General features: G+C 40.4%; 1 protein-coding gene across 2 annotated transcripts in view; it reads left to right on the forward strand.

The window, feature by feature from the left end:
• Window positions 1-25,525, forward strand: part of KNTC1 (kinetochore associated 1) — a 103,943-nt gene that overhangs the window by 43,917 nt on the left and 34,501 nt on the right. For both annotated transcript variants that reach the window (XM_026457382.1, XM_026457381.1), the window contains exons 21-42: window positions 830-941; window positions 2,262-2,405; window positions 3,444-3,500; window positions 3,594-3,695; window positions 5,501-5,620; window positions 5,710-5,853; window positions 6,849-6,947; window positions 8,112-8,215; window positions 8,368-8,467; window positions 9,472-9,606; window positions 10,252-10,371; window positions 12,478-12,550; window positions 13,173-13,240; window positions 14,943-15,223; window positions 16,536-16,708; window positions 17,152-17,246; window positions 18,458-18,596; window positions 19,520-19,576; window positions 20,550-20,713; window positions 21,537-21,641; window positions 23,643-23,771; window positions 24,394-24,510. In XM_026457382.1, the coding sequence (XP_026313167.1) occupies window positions 830-941; window positions 2,262-2,405; window positions 3,444-3,500; window positions 3,594-3,695; window positions 5,501-5,620; window positions 5,710-5,853; window positions 6,849-6,947; window positions 8,112-8,215; window positions 8,368-8,467; window positions 9,472-9,606; window positions 10,252-10,371; window positions 12,478-12,550; window positions 13,173-13,240; window positions 14,943-15,223; window positions 16,536-16,708; window positions 17,152-17,246; window positions 18,458-18,596; window positions 19,520-19,576; window positions 20,550-20,713; window positions 21,537-21,641; window positions 23,643-23,771; window positions 24,394-24,510 (2,638 nt within the window). The remainder of the gene's footprint in view (window positions 1-829; window positions 942-2,261; window positions 2,406-3,443; window positions 3,501-3,593; window positions 3,696-5,500; window positions 5,621-5,709; window positions 5,854-6,848; window positions 6,948-8,111; window positions 8,216-8,367; window positions 8,468-9,471; window positions 9,607-10,251; window positions 10,372-12,477; window positions 12,551-13,172; window positions 13,241-14,942; window positions 15,224-16,535; window positions 16,709-17,151; window positions 17,247-18,457; window positions 18,597-19,519; window positions 19,577-20,549; window positions 20,714-21,536; window positions 21,642-23,642; window positions 23,772-24,393; window positions 24,511-25,525) is intronic.

The raw sequence follows: 25,525 nt of genomic DNA on the forward strand, positions 1-25,525 counted from the left end.
GAGCAACATAGTGAGATCCCATCTCAAAAAAACAAAAACGAAACAAATAAGAGTGAAAAATAATTATTTCTTTTTTTTTTTTGAGACAGAGTCTCGCCCTGTTGCCCAGGCTGGAGTGCAGTGGCTGATCTCAGCTCACTGCAAGCTGCGCCCCCCAGGTTTATGCCATTCTCCTGCCTCAGCCTCCCGAGTAGCTGGGACTACAGGCGCCCACCACCTCGCCTGGCTAGTTTTTTTGTATTTTTTAGTAGAGACGGGGTTTCACCGGGTTAACCAGGATGGTCTCGAACTCCTGACCTCGTGATCCGCCCGTCTTGGCCTCCCAAAGTGCTGGGATTACAGGCTTGAGCCACCGCGCCCGGCCAAAAATAATTATTTCTATGTGCAGTGATTATCTGAGGTGGGCCCTACAGGAAGCTACATGTCTCTGAGGAAGGTGGCGGCAGTTCTAGGGTCCGAGATAGGAAGGAAATGTGCTCAGGAAGATGGTGGGAATTCTAGGGTCCGAGATAGGAAGGAAATGTGCTGAGGAAGGTGGCGGAAGTTCTAGGGTCCGAGATAGGAAGGAAATGTGCTGAGGAAGGTGGCGGGAGTTCTAGGGTCGGAGATAGGAAGGAAATGTGCTGAGGAAGGTGGCGGAAGTTCTAGGGTCCGAGATAGGAAGGAAATGAGCTTTGCACTGTGTGATCTTTGGAACTGGGGTTTTTTTTTTTTTAGTTTTTTGTTTATGAAGAACAAAACTAATTAAAATGCATTTAAGATATCCACTTAAAAGGTATAACCTTAATTGTTTTTAAAACTGACCTTTTCCCCTTCTTTGTCTATTCAGTGGCAGTTCTTGGATTGAATTTCTAAATAATGAAGATGATCTCAAAGATATTTTTTTACAGCTAAAAGAAGGAAACCTTGTATGTGCACAGTACCTTTGGCTTCGACATCGGGTAACATGTTTTTACATTTTTTCCTTAACAGCTTTTTAGCTCCTGAGTTAGGTGATTGAATCAGTGTTGGAAACTAACAGGGTGCAAGTCTGACTGGGTGATGGGGTGTTTTTTGATTGGTTCTTAAAATATGACTTGCTTTTGTTCACAAAGGGCAAGGGGATAAAAAAGACTTTCCCCATGGGCTGGGTGCGATGGCTTACACCTGTAATCCCAGCACTTTGGGAGGCCGAGACAGGCTGATCACTTGAGGTTGGGAGTTCGAGACCAGCCTGGTCAATCAATATGGTGAAACCCTGTCTCTACCAAAAATAAAAAATTTGCTGGGCATGGTAGCACGTTCCTGTAGACTCAGCTACTTGGGAGACTGAGGCAGGAGAATTTCTTTAACCCGGAAGGTGTAGGTCGCAGTGAGCCGAGATCATGCCACTGCACTCCAGCTTGAGTGACAGAGTGAGACTCTGTCCCAAAATAAAAGACTTTACCCAGAGAAAATTGTCCTCTGATGATATTAAATCAGAAGAAGTACAGTGAAGGTACAGTAGAACCTTATTTTATCCAATCATTAAAAGTCTAGCTTCTTGGGAGCTAAATGATGAGAACACGTGGATGCATAGAGGGAAACACATACCAGGGCCTTTCAGAAGGTGGAGGGTGGGAGCAGAGAAAGTATCAGGAAAAATAACTAATGGTTAATAGGCTTAATAACTGGGTGATGAAATAATCTGTACAACAAACCCCCTTGACAAAAGTTTACCTACATAACAAACCTATACTTATGCCACTGAACTGAAAAGTTAACCAAAAAAGAGTCTAACTCCTAATCTTAGCTCAAAAGGCAACATCTGGTTTATTAGTGGGCTTTCTAATGTAGCATTGGTGGAGAAGATGTTGCTACTGTAGCTCAGATTGTGGTAAAAGATTGCCCCTTAAAATTGCTTGTCTTCATCCCCTTAAGGTTGGCTGAAGTTGGTATAGAGTATTAGATCCATGAAGTCATAACTTGTTGTGATGCCATTAATGGCTGCATTGCTTGTTAGAATTCCTACTATCACCTGCAGTTAAGTTTTCCTTAGAATACTCGTTCTCTGCTGGTTCCTCTGCTACATGATAAACTATTTGACACTCAGCACTGTGACATTGCCTATAGTATGCAGCTCCCAACTAGAAACATTTGCATAGTGTAAATCTCCTTTAGCACTCATTATTAAATCAGTAGGGTATTCCTTAAAATGACTTCCTAAAATATCTTTGTCAAACATTTGGGAGGCTTTTGTTTTAAATTTGTCAGATCTTAATTTTTTGCTCTTTACAATTTAGGCAAACTTTGAAAGCAGATTTGATGTGAAAATGCTGGAGAACTTGCTCAACTCAATTTCTGAATCAGTCTCTTTGCAAAGGCTATGTCCATGGTTTAAAAATGATGTGATTCCATTTGTAAGAAGGAATGTACCGGAAGGACAGGTGAGTTGTCTTCAGTATTTCTACTCTTGATGACTTTATTTTGTTTTTTACATTAGATCATTGAAGATTACGTCATGTTAACACCAGTTAGTTAAACAGTTAACTAACACCTGTGTTAAAGTGTCTCTTAAAAGACAACCATGATTCAGAATGAGCTGTTTTCATTTGCAACAACATAGATGGAACTGGAGATTATTATGTTCAGTAAAATAAGAGAGGCACGGAAAGACAAACATCACATGTTCTCACTTATTTATGGGATCTAAAAATCAAAACAATTTAACTCATGGCCATAGAGAGTAGGAGGATGGTTACCAGAGGCTTGGAAGCGTTATGGGTTGATGGGTGAGAGGTGGGGATGGTTAATGGGTACAAAAAAATACATTTAGAAAGAATGAGGCTGGGTATGGTGACTCACTCCTGTAATCTCATCACTTTGTGGGGCTGAGTTGGGTGGATCACCTGAGGTCAGGCGTTTGAGACCAGTCTGACCAATATGGGGAAACCCTGTCTCTACTAAAAATACAAAAATTAGCTGGGCATGGTGGCATGCACCTGTAATCCCAGCTACTTGGGAGGCTGAGGCGGTAGAATTGCTTGACCCAGGAGGTTGCAGTGAACCGAGATCCTGCCATTGCATGAGATCCAGCATGGGCGACAAGCAAAACCCTGTCTCAAAAAAAAAAAAGAATGAATAAGACATACTATTTGATTACACAAGAGAGTCAATAATAGCTTAAATCTGTATTTAAAAATAACTAAAACAGTGTCATTGGATTGTTTGTAACACAAAGGGGATGGACACCCCATTCTCCATGATGTGATTATTTCACATTGCATACCTGTATCAGCACATCTCGGGTACTCCACAAGTATGTACACCTACTATGTACCCCCACACACAAACACAAAAGACAGTCGTGGATAAGACGTTTATAGACAAATTAAATTTCTAAAGGAAAAAAAGAAATGATGGAGGTTTTTAGTTATATCAGTGATTATCCATTAAGACTTTTATTTTTAAATGATCTATTTCAGATAATTCTTGCAAAATGGTTGGAACAAGCAGCCAGGAACCTTGAATTAACTGATAAGGTAATACTGATTTAATTAACTGTAAAAAGACATTTTGCACACTCCCAACAGTATAATACATTGTTTGGAACTGTCTGTAATCTTTTTTTAAAGGCAAATTGGCCAGAAAATGGACTTCAATTGGCAGAGATATTTTTTACAGCAGAAAAAACAGACGAGTTGGGATTGGCATCTTCCTGGCATTGGATTTCCTTGGTATGATGTGGAGAACGGACTTTTAGTAATGAAACAGTCAGTTTACCTGAAGGGTTTGTCCGCATGTATGTAAAGTATCTGGACATATATCTACTTCTTAAATTTTCAGTTTTTGTGTTCCTTTTTTTTGTTTTGTGCCTTTAAAATCCATATGTAGGAAAGTTTGCTTTTTTTTTGTTTCTAATATTTCTGTTACAGCTTCAACCTATTTTATTTATTTATTTATATATTTATTTATTTATTATTTGTTTTTTAGACAGAGTCTCACTCTGTTGTCCCGGCTGGAATGCAGTGGTGCAACCACAGTTCACTGTACCCTCAACTTTTGGGCTCAAGTAATCCTCCCACCTCAGCCTCCTGAGTAGCTGGGACTATAGGTGCACATGACCATGCCCGACTGATTTTTGTAGTTTTTGTAAAGAAGGGGTTTTGCCATGTTGCCCGGGCTGGTCTTGAACTCCTGGGCCCAGGCGATCCACCCACCTGGGCCTCCCAAAGTGCTGAGATTATAGGTATGAGCTACTGTGCCCAGCCCTCTCAACCTGTTTTTTTTTTTTTGAGATGGAATCTCACCCTGTTGCCCAGGCTGGAATGCAGTGGTGCAATCTCAGCTCGCTGCAACCACCACCTCCCAGGTTCAAGCAATTCTCCTGCCTCAGCCTCCCATGTAGCTGAGATTGCAAGCACTGCCACCATGCCTGGCTAATTTTTTTTTGTATTTTTAGTAGAGATGGAGTTCCACCATGTTGGTCAGACTAGTCTTGAATTCCTGACCTCAGATGATCTGCCCTCCTCGGCTTCCCAAAGTGCTGGGATTGCAGGCATGAACCACTGCTCCTGGCCCCCTTCAACCTGTTTTAATGAACAGTTTTTCTCTATTGAACCAACCAAAAGGGGAACTATATAAACATTCTGCTAAGTGGTATAATTGGGATTTTCTGCATTAGCAGCATTTCACAATCCTTTGAAAAATTAGATCTTAGCTGGGCATGGTGGCTCACGACTGTAATCCCAGCACTTTGGGAGGAATCCGAGGCGGGCGGATCATTTGAGGTCAGGAGATCAAGACCAGCCTGATTAACATGGTGAAACCCTGTCTCTAGTAAAAATACAAAAACAATTAGCCAGGCCTGGTGGTGGGTCCCTGTAGTCCCAGCTATTTGGGAACCTGCGGCAGGAGAATCGCTTAAACCTGGGAGGTGGAAGTTGCAGTAAGTTGAGACTGTGCCACTGCACTCCTGCGTGGGTGACAGAGCATGACTCTGTCCGTCCTCCCCACCCCCAAAAAAGGAAAAATTAAGTCTTGATAGTACATTAGTATTAGTTTTCAAACGTTGTATCTATCAAGTCACCTTTTCTATGTAAGAGATTTTTCCTCTTGCTGTAAAACATGATTTTTATCTTTTCCCTGTTAACTTTTATCAATATTGAAGGTTCTGTTCTTTGTATATAATTTTAGGAAATGTTTTGCCTTTATATCTGGTTATGATATATAATCTCTATAGATAGATGGGACACTGAGCGCTATCTAAATGATGCCGTGTACTAAGTATACCTGGGTTCTGAAAAAGTATTATATTCTTAATTTTTCTATTTTTAAGAGAAAAAATTTCTTTCAAATTCTGATCTATACTAATTTAGTTAAAATACTACAAAATTTAGAGCATAAGTCAGTTTAAACTTGCAGGTTTCCTCTTATGTGCATAACCAGGGTTATTTCTTGTTTTATCTGAAATAATTCTGATTCTATTTTTCTCTCACACTTTTATTTTATATCGTTAACAACTTTAACACTTTTGTTTTAGAAGGATTATCAGAACACAGAGGAAGTATGTCAGCTGAGAACTTTAGTAAATAACTTGCGAGAGTTGATCACACTGCATAGGAAGTATAACTGCAAATTAGCCCTCTGTGATTTTGAGAAGGTAAAGTCCAGGGTCACAGGATTTATTTTGTATGTCAAGTTATGGGTGGAGTCTGTATTTATGCCATCTTTCTTTCCTTTGGCATCCAGGAAAATACAACCACCATAGTGTTCCGAATGTTTGATAAAGTGCTGGCCCCAGAGCTGATTCCCTCCGTCCTAGAGAGGTTTGTAAGAGTTTACATGAGAGAACATGACTTGCAAGAGGAGGAACTTCTGTTGCTGTATATAGAGGTAACTTTTCCTTTAGATCTAATCTTATTTCTTGGATCTGTGCAGTGCAGCACTGCAGTAAATATTTAATTCTTTAAGGAATGTCATATGCTTTATCAGTAGGACTCATGCAGCATATTGAATTGGTTAAAAATGTGGGTTAATTCTGCTACTAATCATCTTGAGCAGAGTGGGGATACATTAGGACTGTGAACCCAGAAAATCTGAGACAGGTCTCAGTTAATTTAGGGAGTTTATTTTGCCAAAGTTGAGGATGCGCCCATGACACAGCCTCAGGAAGTCCTGAAGACATGTGCCCAAGGTGGTCCGGGCACAGTTTGGCTTTATATATTTTAGGGAGAGACATGAGACATCTATCAGCATATGTAAGAAGTACATTGGTTCTATCTGGAAAGGTGGGACAACTTGAAGCAAAGGCAGGAAGGCTCCAAGTGGGAGGGAGCTTCCAGGTCACAGATAGGTGATACAAAACGTTAAAATTCTTTTGAGTTTCTGATTAGCCTTTCCAAAGGAGGCAATCGGATAATGCAGCTATCTTAGTGAGCAGAGGAGTGACTTTGATAGAATGGGAGGCAGGTTTGCCCTAAGCAGTTTCCAGCCTGAGTTTTCCTTAGTGATTTTGGGGGCCCAAGATATTTCCCTTTCACAGTACTTTCTTCAAAGGGCTATTGTGAGATCACAGGAGCGTGAGCTTAATAAATATTAGCAATTATTTCTTGTGGACATTATAAATGTGCTACAGTAATCATATTTGTAGATTCTTCAAGAATATTTCATTCTTAAATTTTCTATGTCATATAAAACTAAAGGCCCATTTTTTTTGCAGTTTTGTATTTTTAGACTGTTATTCAACATTTATGACTAATTAGAATTTTTAGGGTTTTTTTCTTTTAACACATCTATCAAGGCCATGTAATATCTGTATCTAGCCTTATGTGGCATTTTTTAATGGGAATTTTTAATTTTTTAAAAAATACATGTTTATCCCTTTTTAGGATTTACTGAATAGATGCAGCTCAAAGTCCACATCACTCTTTGAAACAGCATGGGAAGCAAAGGCCATGGCAGTAATAGGATGTTTATCTGACACGGACGTAAGTAAATAGTGACCATTTGTGTTTCCCTTTTGAGCATTAAGTCTTTTCTGAAAACTTTTTTCTGTTTATAAAAGCAACATATATATGTTTTTGTTTGAGATGAGTCTGGCTGTGTCGCCCAGGCTGGAATGCAGTGACATGATCATGGTTCACTGTAGCCTCAACCTCCCTGGCTCAAGCAATCCTCCCACCTCGGCCTCGTGAGTAGTTAGGACCATAGGCGCGTGCCACTACATCCAGCTAATTTTTGTATTTTTTGTAGACAGGGTTTCCCAGGCTGGTCTTGAACTCCTGGGCTCAAGTGATCTGCCCGCTTTGTTCTCCTCAAGTGTCTGTTTTATTTAGTTACAGAAAATAAAAAGTGAATGTTTACTCATTTCCACCCCCAGGGTAACCTCCATGGACAGTTGTATGCATGTCTTTGCAGGCTTTTCTGTGGTTATGCAAACATGGAGACTTTTCTTTTTCAGTTATCGCCTGCAATGTGAGACATTTTTTAATATGTTGTAATATACCTTTATTTTAACTTCACACTGTTGTTACCACCATAAAATAGAAGTAAAATAATGAAAACTGTTTTTACGCCAGAGACTAAGGCTGGACACAGTGGCTCATGCCTGTAATCCCAGCACTTTTGGAAGCCAAGGCAGACAGATCGCCTGAGCTCAGGAGTTTGAGACCTGCCTGGGCAACATGGTGAAACCCTGTCTCTACAAAAAATACAGAAATTAGCCAGGTGTGGTGGTGCTCACCTGTAGTCCAAGCTATTTGGGAGGCTGAGGCAGGAGAATTGCTTGAACCCAGGAGGTGGAGTTTGCAGTGAGCTGAGATCGCGCCACTGCACTCCAGCTTGGGCAATGGGAACGTGACCCTGTCTCAAAAAAACAAAAAAACCCGGAGATTGTAAAGACCACAGAAAGCAATAAAGCTGTATGTCTTAGCTTACAGCAGACAAAATACTCTTCTGAAGTTTTCTGAATAGTCAAATTGTTCTCTGTATGTGAAAACTGAAGAAATAAATGGTTTTCCAGTGAGTAGATGAAATATTTTCAAACTACCAGGTGGTTGGTGTAAGACCTCTGCTGATTAGACTGTGCTGTTCACTTGCATGCATCGTAAACCTGAGGGCTGTTCCTTGTCCATGCGTGCATCTTTTTGTAGCTCATATTTGATGCTGTGCTCAAGATCATGTATGCGGCAGTGGTTCCTTGGAGTGCAGCTGTGGAGCAACTGGTGAAACAGCACCTGGAAATGGACCATCCCAAGTAAGATTACAGTCTACCAAACAATGTTTTGCGCTCTGGAGAAACATTGTGTTTCGAGTTGACGTTCATTTATGTTTCTATATTGTTTACTGTGTCCCGTAGTACTTCATAAAAAAGATAATCCATGTTAATATGGATAAATTTGCTTTCAGAGTCAAGTTATTACAGGAAAGTTACAAACTAATGGAGATGAAAAAACTTTTACGAGGATATGGAATAAGAGAGGTAAATCTCTTAAACAAGGAAATAATGGTGAGTACACTCTTTGAAGTCTTTTTTCTCTTTTCTTTCATTTCTAGGGCAACATGGGAAACTAAATGAGGATTTTATGTTCTAGGAGGCTGATAGAGCTAGGTTTTTCCACTACGTTTCTTTTGTTAGATATGATGTTAATAAGGTGTTCAGTTATTTATGAGAGTATTTATATTTTTTGACATGGAGTTTCGCTCTTGTTGCCCAGGCTGGAGTGCAATGACGCCATCTCAGCTCACTGCAACCTCCGCCTCCTGGGTTCAAGTGACTTTCCTGCCTCAGCCTCCCAACTAGCTGGGATTATAGGCATGTACCACGATGCCTGGCTAAATTTTTTTGCATTTTTAGTAGAGATGGGGTTTCTCCATGTTGGTCAGGCTGGTCTTGAGCTCCTGACCTCAGATGATCTGCCCACCTCGGCCTCCCATAGTGTTGGGATTACAGGTGCAAGCTACTGCACCTGGCCTTTTTATGAGAGTATTAAAGACACCAAATAGACCAGGAGTGGTGGCTCACACCCATAATCCCAGCACTCTGGGAGCCCAAGGTGGGTGGATCATGAGGTCAAGAGATCGAGACCATCCTGGCCGACATGGTAAAACCCTGTCTCTACTAAAAATGCAAAAAAATTAGTAAGTTATGGTGGCACGTACCTGTAGTCCCAGCTACTTGGGAGGCTGAGGGAGGAGAATCACTTGAACCCGGGAGGCGGAGGTTGCAGTGAGCTGAGATTGCGCCACTGCACTCTAGCCTGGCAACAGAGGGGTAGGAGACTGTCTCAAAAAAAAAAAAAAAAAGACACCAAATAGTAAATTAAGAAGTTATAGAAGGAAGAAGACAGGACTGTGGAATGATCAGAATATAAATCATGTTTTAATTTTTCATACAATTTAGTTTTTTGCTGCATTATTTAAATTTTTTGGCCACTTTGCGCTTATGAACAAATGATTTCTTGGTTTTCTGTGAGTTTTATAACAAAGAAATGTTCATATTATCTGTTGCAGAGGGTGGTTAGATACATTCTCAAACAAGATGTCCCATCTTCTTTAGAAGATGCTTTAAAGGTGGCCCAAGCGTTTATGTTATCTGATGATGAGATCTACAGTCTAAGAATTATTGACCTGATTGATAGAGAACAGGTTTGTAAGTTTTATATTGTCATTTCGTATGGCTTCTTTGTTTCTGTGTTATTGTTTTTTTTTTTTTTTGAGACAGAGTCTCGCTCCATTGCCCAGGCTGGAATGCAGTGGCTATGTTTCACCACGTTGGCCAGGCTGGTCTGAAACTCCCAACCTCAAGCAATCCACCCACCTCAGCCTCCCAAAGTGCTGAGATTACTGGTGTGAGCTACCGTACTTGGCCTATTGTGTTTTTAAATGTCATTATTTTTATATAATTCTATAGTCGTAGCAATGCCTAGGAATTAAATCTTCAGTATCTAGGATCGTATTTTACATTTATTTTATTGTTTTCTGTCATCAAAAATGGATTTTCAGCATCAGGATGGATAGCTGATGCATATAGGGCTTAAAACGTGGTTGACAGGTTGATGGGCACAGCAAACCACCATGGCACATGTAACAAGCCTGCACTTTCTGCATTTGTGTCCTGAAACTTAAAGTAACATAAAATAAAAATGGATTTTCAGATTATTAAAACATTGAACCATAATCTGTTTTTCCAAATGATGTATATTCATCTTTAAATAGAAAAGAAAGAGATAAGGCCACACTGTCCTTTGCAAATACCAGCTGTTTTTTCTTCCTTTCAAACCCTGTTTATAGGGTGAAGATTGTCTCCTTCTGTTGAAGTCTTTGCCTCCTGCTGAAGCTGAGAAAACTGCGGAAAGAGTCATCATATGGGCACGATTGGCGTTACAAGAAGGGCCAGATCATTCTAAAGAGGTGACATTTTCACCAAGTAAAATATAAGTAAATCTAATTTTTATGGCTGTTAATCAATAGGATAGAAAAGATGGACTTACACTTATGAAGATCTGCCATTCTCACTGCTCGGGTGGCCTAGTGAACACAATTCATGGGTAAATTTACTGCTAGTTAAGAAAAACAAAAAAAACAAAAAAAAAAACAATTGTGGCCACCATGGAGCGGCTGCTTGAGCCCACAGAGAATGACCTAGGAGCTGTGGGTTAGCGTGTGTCTCTGAGTACCTATTGTACAGGAAAGGTTTCTGTACTGCCTTGCAATATAAACAGTGTTTCCTGTTATATACGACATAATTATTATCAAATAGTAATATCAGCTACAGAACCAATATGCATCTATATAATCTTATAACATTGAAACTTAGAAATGGTTTTAAGAGAGTTTACTTTTGTGCAGATGAGGAATACTTGATTTTTCCAGAATAGTTGGATTCTTACTGATTTTTAATTTTTTTTTTTTTAATATTATATTTAGGAGATGAGGTCTTGGTGTGTTGCCCAGGTTGGTCTTGAACTCCTGAGTTTAAGTTCTCTTCTAGCCTTAGTCTTCCAAGTAGCTGGGTTTACAGGCACGTGCCACCATGCCCAACAGTTGGGTTTTCTTTCTTTTCTTTTCTTATCTATTTTGAGACAGAGTTTTGCTCTGTTGTTCAGGCTGGAGTGCAGTGACACGATCTCGGCTCACTGCAACCTCTGCCTCCCAGGTTGAAGCTATTCTCCTGCCTCAGCTGGGAGTAGCTGGGATTACAGGTGCCCGCCGTCACACCTGGGTAATTTATGTATTTTTACTAGAGACAGGTTTTACCATGTTGGCCAGGCTGGTCTCAAACTCCTGACACCAAGTGATCTGCCCATCTCAGCCTTCCAAAGTGCTAGGATTACATGTGTGAGCCACCACACCTGGCCAACAGTTGGGTTTTTAAACCCCTAAGGATAGATACCTCCCAACTTCTCTCTTCTTTCAGTCCATTTCAGTAATGTTTTTTCCTGTTGGAAAATGAAGTTGTTTTTTTAACACCTAATATTTACTATGCAGTAGGTTAAGTTAAATAGCTATTTCTTGTTCATAACAAAGGTGTGAAGTAGTTCCTATTGTTGTCTCCTTATATATTAAGTTCGAAAACTAAAATATTAAGGTAAATGACGTTTTTCCAAGGTTGTTAGAAAGGGGCAGAACCTCAGCTCAAACTGTCTAATACTGTAGTCTGTATTCTTAACTACCAGTTTGAATTGCTCCCGTTATGAAACTATTTGAATCTTTTTATTGGCGAGGCACTTACTAAACATTTTACATACATCAGGTCTTTTAATTAAAGCATCTCCTTTTTTTCCTTCTCTCTTTTTTTTTTTTTTTTGTTTTTTTGAGATGAAGTCTAGCTCTGTCGTCTAGGCTGGGGTGCAGTGGCTGGATCTCAGCTCACTGCAAGCTCCGCCTCCTGGGTTCACGCCATTCTCCTGCCTCAGCCTCCTGAGTAGCTGGGACTACAGGCACCCGCCACCTCGCCTGGCTAGTTTTTTGTATTTTTTAATAGAGACGGGGTTTCACTGTATTAGCCAGGATGGTCTCGATCTCCGGACCTCGTGATCCACCCATCTCGGCCTCCCAAAGTGCTGGGATTACAGGCTTGAGCCACCACGCCCAGCCTTTTCCTTCTCTTAAAAAAATTTTTTTAAAAATAATCACTGGAAGGTAGTGATTATTATATTAGACTTCTGTTCTCTAGGCCATTTTTTAGACTTCTGTTCTTTTTAACTTTTCCAAATGTTTTTTCAAATAACAAATAACTCTAAAAGAGAATACAGATCTGTTAATCATAATGTAGTTGAAAGGTTATTTGGGAGAGTTGCATATTCTTTGGTATTTCTAAATCATATATCCAGGAGTTCATACTGGAATTTTTCAGGTCTACCCTCTGTAACGCTCATTAACGATCCATTTCTCAGCTGCCCAACTCCTCCATGATTGTTTTTTCTGCTTCTGTGGTTTTTGTGTATTTGTATATGTACTACTGAATTGGTCAGAAAAGGAAGTAGATTTTATTTTGCTTTATTTATTTATTTTTAGGGCAAGGCCTGGAGAATGTCTGTAGCGAAGACATCCGTGGACATTCTTAAGATACTATGTGACATTCAGAAAGGTAGCTTTTATTTTTGTTTTCTCATCTCAGTTTTGTTCCAAAGCTCATCCTCTTCAGAAAGAGGCATCAATGATAACTCTCACCATACCCACAGTTTTTCTGGTTCTGATTGTCTTTATTGATCTTACCCATTTTGCTTCGTGAAAAGTCTTTCTTCCTTTATTCCTTTATCAGCAATGTAAGAATAGACGCATGCAAAATCAACCTATCATTTGTTTATATGTTCACTTACTATTTAGTGCTAGACTAGATTTCCTTAGTGTCTCGCACTCATTGCTCATTTTTCTCATTTATTGGTTGCTTATGATGGTGGGGAGAAGCCATTTGAACTGGAAGTTAAAACAGTTAAGAAAGTAACTTTCCAGGGACAAAAAAGAAGCTACAATTTACTTCAGAAAAATAACTTTTGTAACCCATTAACTTCTGTTTTCTACCTCCTGAAAGAATAATTAGATTTTTTTCAAATTAGATCTCTTTTTGTACTTAGTTACTATATATTATCATCTGAGAAGAACTACTGAAGAGATGAGAGAACCAAAGCTAATTAAAATTTCTTCTCTTTAAAATTCTGATAATATGAGAATTTGCATGTCTGGTATAACTTTTAAAAATTTAATTACAGACAATCTGCAGAAGAAGGACGAATGTGAAGAAATGTTGAAACTATTTAAAGAGGTTGCTAGCTTACAGGTAAACATATTGAGCCATGTTAAACATTATTACTTGACCAGTCAGTGCATTTGTGCCTCCTTAAAATTTTCTGCATGGCTGGGTGTGGTGGCTCACCCCTGTAATCCCAGCACTTTGGGAGGCTGAGGTGGGCAGATCACAAGGTCAGGAGATCAAGATCATCCTGGCTAACATGGTGAAACCCCGTCTCTACTAAAAATACAAAAATTTAGCCAGGTGTGGTGGCACGCACCTGTAGTCCCAGCTGCTCAGGAGGCTGAGGCAGGAGAATCACTTGAAACCAGGAAGCGGAGATTGCAGTGAGCCGAGATTGCGCCACTGGACTCCAGCCTGGGTGACAGAGCAAGACTTCATCTCAAAAAAAAAAGTTTTCTGCACTAGCCTTTGGGGACTGGAGATACTGGTTTTCCTTCTCTCTCTCTCTCTCAACAGCTATATTGAGATGTCATTTACATACCACATAATTCATCCATTTAAAATACGTAATTCAATGATTTTTGTGGTATGTTGTATTATTAATTAATTAATTTTTTTTTTTTTTTTGAGACAAAGTCTCACTCTGTTGCCCAGGCTGGAGTGCCGTGGCACAATCTCAGCTCACTGCAGATTCTGCCTCCTGGGTTCAAGAGATTCTCCTGTCTAAGCCTCTCGAATAGCTGAAACTCCAGGTGTATGCCACCACACCTAGCTAGTTTTTATGTTTTTAGTAGAAACGGGGTTTTGCCATGTTTGCCAGGCTGGTTTCGAACTCCTGGCCTCAAGCGATTTGCCTGCCTCAGCCTCCCAAAGTATTGGGATCATAGGCATGAGCCACCGTGCCTGGATGCATTATTAATTTTTAATTTTGTTAAAATACTTATAACAAAATTTTCCATGTTAACAGTTATTTTGTTTGTAATTCAGTGGTGTTAATTACATTCACAGTGTTGTGCAGCCATCACCTCTATCTACTTTTTCATCACCCTGAGCAGAAACTCTGTAGCCATGAAACAGTAATTCCCCTTTCCTCTCTTCCCCCAGCCCCTGGTTTTCTCTACTTTCTGTCACTGTGAATTTGCTTATTCTAGCTATTTCATATAAGTGGAATCATACAATTAAGCATATAAAGGAGTCCTATGACCCAAAAATTTGAGACCTGCTATAAATAGCTTTTTCTGTGAAAAGCATCTGGAGGCCGGGCGCAGTGGCTCATGCCTATAATCCCAACGCTTTGGGAGAATGAGGCTGGAGGATCACTTGAGCTCAGGAGTTTGAGACTAGCCTAACAACATAGTGAGACCTTGTCTCTACTAAAAATAACAAAAATTAGCTGGGTGTGGTTATGTGTGCCTGTAGACCCAGCTACTTTGGAGGCTGAAGCGAGAGGATGGTGTGAGACTAGGAGGTGGAGGCTGCAGGAGCTGTGTTTATACCACTGCACTCCAGCCTGGGCAACAGTGAAACCCTGCCTAAAAATAAGTGAATGAATGGATGGATGAAAACAACTGGGAACTACTTGGCCGAGGTGGGGAGGGGAGGAGGGCACACTACCCATCAGGTACCATGCTGGGTGATGGGATCAGTTGTGCCTCAAGCCTCAGCAACACACAGTATACACAGGTGTACCCCTGAATCTAAAGTAAAAGTTAAAATTATTTTTAAAAAACCAAAAAACTATAGATTAAACAGACTTGGGACTTTGTCTTGCTTACCTTTGCTACAGGAAAACTTTGAGGTCTTTCTTTCATTTGAAGATTATAGCAATCGTTCCCTGGTAGCAGATCTCCGTGAGCAGCACATTAAAGCTCACGAAGTTGCACAGGTGAAACACAAACCCAGGAGCACCGCGGAGCCCATAGCTGCTGAGATGCGGAACCCAAGCATGGAATCAAAGCTGCACAGACAGGCACTGGCCCTGCAGGTGTCCAAGCAAGAGCTGGAGGCAGAGCTGACCTTGAGAGCCTTAAAAGACGGGAACATCAAAACAGCACTGAAAAAATGCAGGTGACATTCCAGGTCCCTGAATTGCATAGCTTCTCTGAAAGTAAATTGCGGCTAGGCGCAGTGGCTCACGCCTGTAATCCCAGCACTTTAGGAGGCTGAAGCGGGCGGATCACAAGGTCAGGAGATCGAGACCATCCTGGCTAACATGGTGAAACCCTGTCTCTTCTAAAAATACAAAAAATTAGCCAGGCATGGTGGAACGTGCCTACAGTCCCAGCTACTAGGGAGGCTGAGTCAGGATTGTGGCAGGTTGCAGTGAGCCAAGATCGCACCACTACACTCCAGCCTGAGCGACAGAGCGAGACTCCGTCTCAAAAAAAAAAAGAAAGAAAGTAACAATTGCCTGATTTCTTTCTTCAGTCATAAGGGTAGGGCCAGTAACACTCTTTTTTCACAGAAGCGATTCTTGATTTCTCACCCTCAGAGCGTATTTTGGGCCTCAGTGTCAGAAAGTAGTAGCATAAAAGGCAAGTAAGCAATACTGCAGAGTTAGGTAACATAATCATTAAATTTAGGTTACTGTGCACTTCAGCAGCGAATGGTATCCTTAGTCATTTGAAAAACAGGCTGGGGCCAGCTGTGGCAACATGCCTGTAATCCCAGCACTTTGGGAGTCCGAGGCGGGTGGATCACTTGAGGTCAGGAGTTCAAGACCAGCCTGGCCAACACTGTGAAACCCTGTCTCTACTAAAAATACAACTATTAGCTGGGTGTGGTGGCGGGCAACTGTAATCCCAGCTACTTGGGAGGATGAGGCAGGGGAATCGCTTGAACCTGGGAGGTGGAGGTTGCAGTGAGCCAAGATCGCGCCATTGCACTCCAGCCTGGGCGACAGAGTGAGACTCAGTCTCAGAAAAAGAAAAACAGGCTGGGCGCAGTGATTCACACTTGTAATCCCAGCAATTTGGGAGGCCAAGGCAGGAGGATTACTTCAGCCCAGGAGTTTTGAGACCAGCCTGGGCAACATAGTGTGAACTCATCTCTACAAAAAAAAAATTTAAAAATTAGCCAAGTGTGGTGGCACACACCTGTAGTCTCAGCTACTTGGGAGGCTGAAGTGAAGATTGCTTGACCCTGGAGGCTGAGGCTGCAGTGAGCCATGATTGTGCCACTGCACTCCTGCCTAGGCGGTAGGGCTAGACTCTGTCTCAAAAAAACAAAAGAAAGAAAAGAAAAACTACACTATATACCATGAGAACATTTAAAAGACATTTAATGTGTTGATGGTGGTAGTGATATATTAATCCAAGAAAGGCACATGAGTTTAATTTCAGTGTAAGTTGTAACTACCAATACTTTCTTTCTTCCATAGAGACTTGTTTAAGTATCACTGCAATGCTGATACTGGGAAATTGCTGTTTCTGACGTGTCAGAAGCTTTGTCAGATGTTGGCTGATAATGTCCCAATGACAGTGCCTGTGGGACTGAGTCTTCCTACCATGATACATGATCTAGCATGCCAGGCTGCCACCATTTGCAGTCCAGGTGACAAGATTTATAAAATACGTAGTTTTATATTCTCTGGTTCATGTCATACTTGTCTCCCAAATGCTGTCTCTTTACAATTGGGCATCATGGTTATCAGACTAGAGATAGTATCTGCGTTTTACAAAGGGATGCTTATAATTGATTCTCTTTGAGGATTATTGTTTGGAATTATTTCAAAATATTAACAATGTCATTTCTGACTGTTGACATTACTCGCTTTCGTAGGATTATGAAATTCCTTGCCTCCCATATCTGATCTTATTTTCAAGCCAACCTTGAGAAGAAGGTTTAACTTTTTAGGGTAGTCAAAGCTATATGGAACCTTTCTATCTGCATTGCGGCTTTCCTTAGAATTTTAAATGGTAATTATAAAAAGGTTGTTTTCATTATCCTAAAGACATGAAATATGAGTTTAATGATTTTTCTCCATTTTGTTTCAGATTTTTTACTAGATGCTTTAGAACTGTGTAAACATAGTTTAATGGCTGTAGAGCTTTCTAGACAGTGCCAAATGGATGACTGTGGAATCATGAAAGTAAGTTACTTTTGAGTTTTTTTCCTTAAATCCCGGGCAACCCTTGATGCACTGTTTTTTTTTTTTTTTTTTTTTTTGAGACAGGGGTTTTTGCTCTGTCACCCAGGCTGGAGTGCAGTGGCATGATCAAGGCTTACTGAAGCCTTGAACTGGGCTTAAGCAGTCCTCCCACCTCAGCCTCCTGAGTAGCTGGGACTACAAGTGTGTGCCACCACATCTGACTAATTTAGAAAAAGGTTTTTTTTTTGTAGAAACAGGGTCTTACCATCTTGCCTAGGCTGGTCTTCAATTCCTGAGCTCAAGTGATTCCCTCACCTCAGCCTCTCAAAGTGCTGGGATTACAGGCATGAGCCACACTGCACCTGGCCTGTTTTTTAATCATTTGCAAAGTTTATGAAAATACTGAATCCATCTTTTATATTTTCTTACCCTAGACTGGAAAACAACATAAGGGTGTGAGGCCACTTCTCTGTTCCAGTCACTTAATTGACTTTAATTTGCACTATCTTTCAAAACATTGGGCCTCCAGCAAGGCCTCCCTCGACATTGTCCATCTGTTAGAGTTTAACTTAAATTAAATTTCTATAAGCCATAGACCAGAAGAAACACAATATGCGTGGTAGTATTTGGCCACCCATGCTGTTTGGCTCTAGGCCAGATGTGATGGCTGATGCCTTATAATCCCAGTACTTTGGGAGGCCAAGTTGGAGGGATTATTTGAGCTCAGGAGTTCAAGACCAACCTGGGCAACACAGTGAGACCTCATCTCTTGTAAGTTTAAAAATTAAAATAAAGGACAGGTGTGGTGGCTTATGCCTGTAATCACAACACTTTGTGAGGCCAAGGTGGGTGGATCATTTGAGGTCAGGAGTTCAAGACCAGCCTAGCCAACATGGTGAAACCCCGTCCCTACTGAAAATACAAAAACTAGCCAGGTGTAGTGGTGCAAGCCTGTAATTCCAGCTTCTCGGGAGGCTGAAGCACAAGAATTGTTTGAACCTGGGAGGCAGAGGTTGCAGTGAGCCGAGATCACACCTTTGCACTCCAGCCTGGGCCACAGAGTAAGACTCTGACTCAAAAAAATAAATAAAAGTAAAATAAAATAAAATAAATTGTTTGGCTCTAATAGATCTGATTCTGCTTGCTGAAGATGGTTACCTGTGTTGTGCAGCGTGCTGACTCCTCTCTTTTTTGTATGATTTGGCACCTAGGCTTCTTTTGGGACACACAGAGATCCATATGAAGAGTGGTCTTACAGTGACTTCTTCAGTGAAGATGGAATTGTTCTTGAGTCACAGATGGTGCTTCCGGTGATTTATGAACTGATTTCATCTCTTGTGCCTCTAACTGGTAAATCTTATTTGTGTCATTATTTTCTGTTTATTTCTAACTTGTGTAAATTTAAACTAGAGGTTTGGAGCTAGAACTACACACGGTAATGTGGGTGAACCTTATAGGCATAATGTGGAGCTAAAGAAGCAGATACAAAAGAATAAATACTGTGTGGTTTCATTTATGTGAAGTACAAACGCAGGCTAGGACTAAACTGGTGCTGTTTGAAGTCAGGGCAGTGGTTACCCTTGGGGGTGGGAAACAGGAAGGAAGGGACTGGAGAGTTGGCCGTGTTTTGTTTCTTGTTTTGATTTTTCGTTTTGGTTTTTTTTGGAGACGGAGTTCTGCTCAGGCTGGAGTGCAGTGGCATGATGTTGGCTTACTGCAACCTCTGCCTCCTTGGTTTAAGCAATTCTCGTGCCTCAGCCTCCCAAGTAGCTGAAATTATAGGCTTATGCCACCACACCGGCCAATTTTGTATTTTTAGTAGAGATAGGGTTTCACCATGTTGGCCAGGCTGGTCTCAAATCCTGACCTCGAGTGATCTGCCCACCTCAGCCTTCAAAAGTGCTGTGATTACAGGCGTGAGCCACTGTGTCCGGCCGATATTCTGTTTCTTGATCTGGATGCCGCTCCTTCAGGCTGTGGACGTTTATCAGGTTATACACTTACCTGTGCATTTTCCTGTGTGTATTTATTTATTTTTAAAGCAGCAGTTTGCTTTAGAACTTTTTTATAATAGAGAAATATTTACACATCTGTGAGTGTATGTGCTGTGTGAGGGTTATTTTCTTTAGTGTTATTTATGTATTTATTAGTTGTATAAATTTAAGGGGTCCAAGTGTTATTTTGTTACATGGATATATTGCATAGTGATGAAGTCTGGGCTTTTGGTGTGGCCATCTATTTAGTATTATTTAACGTTTTATTATCTTTTGTAGAAAGCAAGAGATATCCCTTGGAGTCTACTAGTTTGCCATACTGCTCCCTTAATGAAGGTATTTGGCATCAGAAATATATAGCATTCTATTAAGATTTCTTCCTTTTTTTTTTTGAGACAGTCTTGTTCTGTTGCCCAGGAGTGCAGTGGCATGATGATTGCGGCTCAGTGCTGCAACCTCTCTACCTCCCGGGTTCAACAGTTGTCCTGCCTCGGCCTCTCAAGTTGCTGGGATTACAGTCGTGTGCTAATTATTTTGTATTTTTAGTAGAGACAGGGTTTCACCATGTTGGCCAGCCTAGTCTTGAATTCCTGACCTCAGGTGATCCACCCTGCCTGACCTCAGGTGAACTCCTGACCTCAGGTGATCCACCTTAGCCTCCCAAAGTGCTGGGATTACGGGCGGGAGCCACCATGTCCGGCCTCAAGATTTCTTAATAGAAAGATATGGTGGTGTGCTCCTGTGGTCCTGGTTACTTGGGAGGCTGAAGTGGGAGGATCTCTTGAGCCCAGGAGGTCAAGGCTGCAGTGAGCTATGATGGCACTACTGTACTCCAGCCTGGGCAGCAGAAGACCCTATCTCTAAAAAAACAAAAAATCGTAGTTCTAGAAATTTCTTGAAATTCTAAATATGAATGTGATTTAATATCCTTAATGTAATTGTTTGTTTTTCTTTTTTACATTGTTATTTTTCTAAAAGTTCAGTAGATTATGTGATTTGGCTCATAGTGTTAACTGCTGTGAATTTGTTTATAAATTTTTATCTTTCAAATGGACAAACGATTTTTCTTCAGCTAAAAATTTAAACATCTCAATTAAAATAGGCAAGTTACAATCAAAGTATCTCATTAACTAGTGAACTTAGTTATTTTCTGGTTTAAGTCAAGCCTCATGTTAACTAACTTTGAGAACAAACTCTGTGACTGTTACCTGTATTGAAGAAGTAGGCTGTCCCTGAAAACAGTTTTCAATAATAGGATCTTTCTTTGTTTAAAAAAATCTAAATATTAAAATCCTTTATCACTCTGCAGGAGATGGCCTTGTTTTACCTGTTATAAATTCCATCTCTGCCCTGCTTCAGAATCTTCAGGAATCTAGCCAGTGGGAGCTGGCCCTAAGATTTGTGGTTGGTTCATTCGGTACCTGTCTTCAGCACTCTGTGTCAAACTTCATGAATGCCAGTTTGAGTGAAAAGGTAGAGCTTCAAGAACAAATACTTTGACTTGGGGTGAATATAGATGTAAAAGCACTAACAAAGGAATTTGGAGTCCACGTTTTCCTTCTGTCTTTGTAGCAAGGAAATTGATAATTCATCAGATTTAAGAACATTTGTTGAGCATCTCTTAAGATTCTGGTGTGGAAATAAGGTGCCTGCACACATTTTCATACTCATTCTTTACAACAGCCCTGGAGCTTCCAGTTTACAAATGTGTAAAATCAGATTCAGGGAGGTGGAATAAGTTACCCAAGGTTTTATATTGTAGTAGTAAGTCTTCACACTCTAAGTTCAGTGCAGTTTCCACTATACCACATTTGCTCAAAATATCTGCTGTTAATTTTGTTATCACCTAAATGGCCAAATTATTGTAATTACTTCTGAGAGTATCACTGAGCATCATTGAAGAGATTCTACAAGACTAACTGTTGATAACTTGCTTATGAAGCTGGGCCTCAGAGGAAGTTGTCTTCATTTCTACTACTCTGTTGATACGTATTACATGCTGGTTCTTTTTTAATGAACTGTATTGAGGTATAGTTTTCAAAATTAAAATGCATGTTTTAAGTGTGTTCACCTTGTCACCAACACCACGGTGAAGACTTAGGGTATTTTTAATGCTTCCTCTTTGCTCCCTCCCAGTCAATCCCCTACCCCCAGACACAACTTTCTATCACTGTAGGTAAAATTCTGATACTTTTTGGATATAATGATAAATTTTCAAAGTTCCTTAATATTTGAAAAAATTTTCAGAATGATACCTAGAACTAGACCTAAATATTTTTTTATTCTTTTCTGAAAGTTATTTGGAGAGACTGCATTAGTTAAATCAAGGCATATTGTTATGGAATTGAAAGAAAAAGCTGTTATATTTATCAGGGAAAATGCTACAACACTGCTGCACAAAGTAAGTATTTGTTCTTGGTAAAAATTTTGGGTTTCTTTGCCTTTTACCTTGGTTAACTGCATATGACTCAACAGTTTATGATTCAGTACAGTAGTGTTTTACTATTCATAAACTTCAAGAAACTATATTATAGCTAATCAGTTGTATTTTTATTATGGTAATTGACATGCTATAGAGCTTTTATGAAATAGTAGTCCGTCTTGTCCACTGTCATCTCCTGATTTTAATTACTTATATTTATATTTATTTATTTTTTAGAAATGAGGTTTTTCTCTGTCACCCAGGCTGGAGGGCAGTAGTATGATCATAGCTTGCTGCAGCCTTGAACTTCTGGGTCCAAGCGATCCTCCTGCCTCAGGCTCCCGAGTTACTGAGATTACAGGCATGAGCAACTGTGCCCCACTCTGTAGTTATTTATTTTACAGATTAAAGCATTCCAATGATCCTTTTACTTACTTCTATTCCAGAAATCCTAATTTTCCATTACCCTTTATTTTTTAAAAGATTCGAATAGACTTTGGATGAAAATATAGTTGCATCAGGCATTTAATTTTCATTTGTCAGATTACTTCTTTAAAAAAATTTTGGTTTTTTTTTGGAGACAGGGTCTCACTCTGTCTAGGCTGCAGTGCAGAGGCACCATCATACCTTACTGCAGCCTTGAACTCATGGACTCAGGCAGCCCTCCTGCTGCTCAGCCTCCTGAGTATCTGGGGCTGCTGGTGCACCCCCATGCCTGGCTAATTTTTGAAAATTTTTTGTAGAGACAGGTCTCACTGTGTTGCCCAGACTGGTCTTGGACTCTTGGCCTCAAGCAATCCTTCCACCTTGGTCTCCTGAAATGCTGGAAGTACAGGCATGATATTATGCCCAGGTCCCCAAATTTTTTTTTTTTTTTGAAACAGAGTCTCGCACTCTTGTCCAGGCTGGAATGCAGTGGCACGATCTTGGCTCACTGCAAGCTCCACCTCCTGGGTTCACGCCAATCTCCTGCCTCAGCCTCCCTAGTACAGGCGCCTGCCACCATGCCTGGCTAATTTTTTGTATTTTTAGTAGAGACGGGGTTTCACCGTGTTGGCCAAGATGGTCTTAATCTCCTGACCTCGTGATCCACCTGCCTCAGCCTCCCAAAGTGCTGGGATTACAGGCACGAGCCACCGCACCTGGCCCAAAATTTCTTATTTGGAGATAGTTTCAAAGTTTCAGGAAAATTTTAAGAATAGTACAGGCTGGGCGTGGTGGCTCACGCCTGTAATCCCAGCACTTTGGGAGGCCGAGGCGGGTAGATCACGAGGTCAGGAGATCGAGACCATCCTGGCTAACACGGTGAAACCCCATCTCTACTAAAAATACAAAAAATTAGTGGGCGCCTGTAGTCCCAGCTACTTGGGAGGCTGAGGCAGGAGAATGGCGTGAACCCGGGAGGCGGGTCTTGCAGTGAGCTGAGATCCGGCCACTGCACTCCAGCCTGGGTGACAGAGTGAGACGCTGTCTCAAAAAAAAAAAAAAAAAAAACAAGAATAGTACAAAGATCTCTGGTATACCCTTTATTGCTTTATCATTTTCTGGCATGCTCTCTCTTTCTCTATTTTTCTTTTTATGTATAAAATCATTTGATATTTTATATGTATTTTTTCTTTTTAGGAATAAGTTACAACATACCTTATGGCTCTTTACCCCTAAATATTTCAGTGCCCTATAGAACTTGTAGTTGCTTTCCTTACTCTTTGGATAGTGATAAAGGATGTTAAACAGAAGCAAACACATTAGAACTATTTTACTATAACTTTTCATGAAACACTTGTTCTTCCATAGTGTATATAATTCAATTTAGTGATAAATAAACCTCGAGACACATAATTCTGTTTTTTTCTTTAAAAAGTTTTTTTTAATTATAAATTAAAATTCTTCCTCTCTATTTGTATTTCTGCCCTTTGTAAACAAAGTTAATTCTGTTTTGATTGTGAAGAATTTGCTTCTTTTGCTGCTTTCTTCCCATAGGTATTTAATTGTCGCTTGGTAGATCTTGACCTGGCGTTGGGTTACTGCACTCTCTTACCTCAAAAAGATGTGTTTGAAAATCTCTGGAAGCTCATAGATAAAGCATGGCAGAATTACGACAAAATCTTGGTATGCCCTAACAAAGCACATCTTCAATTCTTGAAGTATTCAGGATTTGAGGGGAGAAATGAAGTTGGCTTTGCCACCTGGTCTTAAAGATTTAGTAGAATAAATGTTGAGCTAACTTGTGATTTCTACCAACTTCTGCTTGACTGGTGACATACTGTTGCCTGTATATGCAAGTTATAAGCATTGTTCAACCCAAAATTACAGTTTTTTAATTTCTTAAAATCTGTGTACACCCTTAGAACCTCAAATCTTATTTTGGTTTAGTTGAAACCCTAGACCCATGAATCAGTTTGTTTTTTTAGGATAAGTTTAATAGATAGAAAACTTCTCTTAGATACTGTGTTAAAATTTGCCTTTTATGGGGATTTTCTTGCAAGATAACTAAAATTTGGCCTTTTATTATAAAGGAAAGCCAGGCTAAATGTATAGCATTATACGAAAAGCTGAATTACCTAAATATTACATAAGAAGTAATGACTGTGTACAAAATAATATGTAACGTAACATTCTACATGGTGATCACAAAGAAAGTTATGATTTTTATTGTTGGGTTTCATCTAAACGGTGTTATAAGAATATATTCTACTTATGATTGAACTTTAATTCTATTTTAATTTTTTAGGCAATATCTCTGGTGGGCTCTGAGCTGGCAAGTCTCTATCAGGACATAGAAATGGGGCTTAAGTTCCATGAACTCAGTACTGATGCCCAGTGGGGCATTCGTCTTGGTAAACTTGGTGTGAGTATTCTTTGTACTGCTGTCATCAATTCTGATAATTACCCAGTTGGAAAATTTAAAACAAAGATCTTGTTGTCATTTACTTTTGGGAAGACAGTGTATGTGTACTGCCTCATACATTTTATTAAGTACACACATAGGTGCTTTCAAAGAAATAAGGAACTTTTTGCCTCATTTCCTTTTTTCTGTATTTTTAAGAAAATTAAAAGGGGCCTGACATTTTCAGCTGCTTAACTTTCTCATTTATGGGTATATATCTAGTATCAATTGACATTTATGCTATTTTGGGCCTAGCCTTTAGCCTCATACTTTTGTTTTCTGCTGCTGTTATTTAAAGATAATATTAAAATGTATATACAGCTATACCATGCTTTAAGAACTCCTAGAAGGGGGAAAGTAAATCGCCTTTCTTTTTTTATTTTTTTATTTTTATTTTTGAGACGGAGTCTTGCTCTTTTGCCAGACTGGAGTACAGTGGCGCGATCTCAGCTCACTGCAACATCTGCCTCCTGGGTTCAAGGAATTCCCCTGCCTTAGCCTCCCGAGTAGCTGGGACTACGGGCACGTACCACCACGCCCGTCTAATTTTTTGTATTTTAGTAGAGATGGGATTTCACCATGTTGGCCAGGATGGTCTCCATCTCTTGACCTCGTGATCTGCCTGCCTCGGCCTCCCAAAGTACTAGGATTACAGGTGTGAGCCACTGCGCCCAGCCTTGGCCTTTATTTTTGACACTGTGAAAGGACAGGCAGGCCGGGCGCGGTGGCTCATGCCTGTAATCCCAGCACTTTGGGAGGCCAAGGCAGGCAGATCAAGAGGTCAGGAGATTGAGACCATCCTGGCCAACATGGTGAAACCCTGTCTCTACTAAAAATACAAAAAAAAAAATTAGCTGGGCATGGTGGCAGGCGCCTGTAATCCCAGCTACTCGGGAGGCTGACAGGAGAATGGCATGAACCCAGGAGGTGGATGTTGCAGTGAGCCGAGATCGTGCCACTGCACTCCAGCCTGGGC

The sequence above is a fragment of the Piliocolobus tephrosceles genome, chromosome 10 (assembly GCF_002776525.5).
Source record: "Piliocolobus tephrosceles isolate RC106 chromosome 10, ASM277652v3, whole genome shotgun sequence".
Lineage (NCBI taxonomy): Eukaryota > Metazoa > Chordata > Mammalia > Primates > Cercopithecidae > Piliocolobus > Piliocolobus tephrosceles.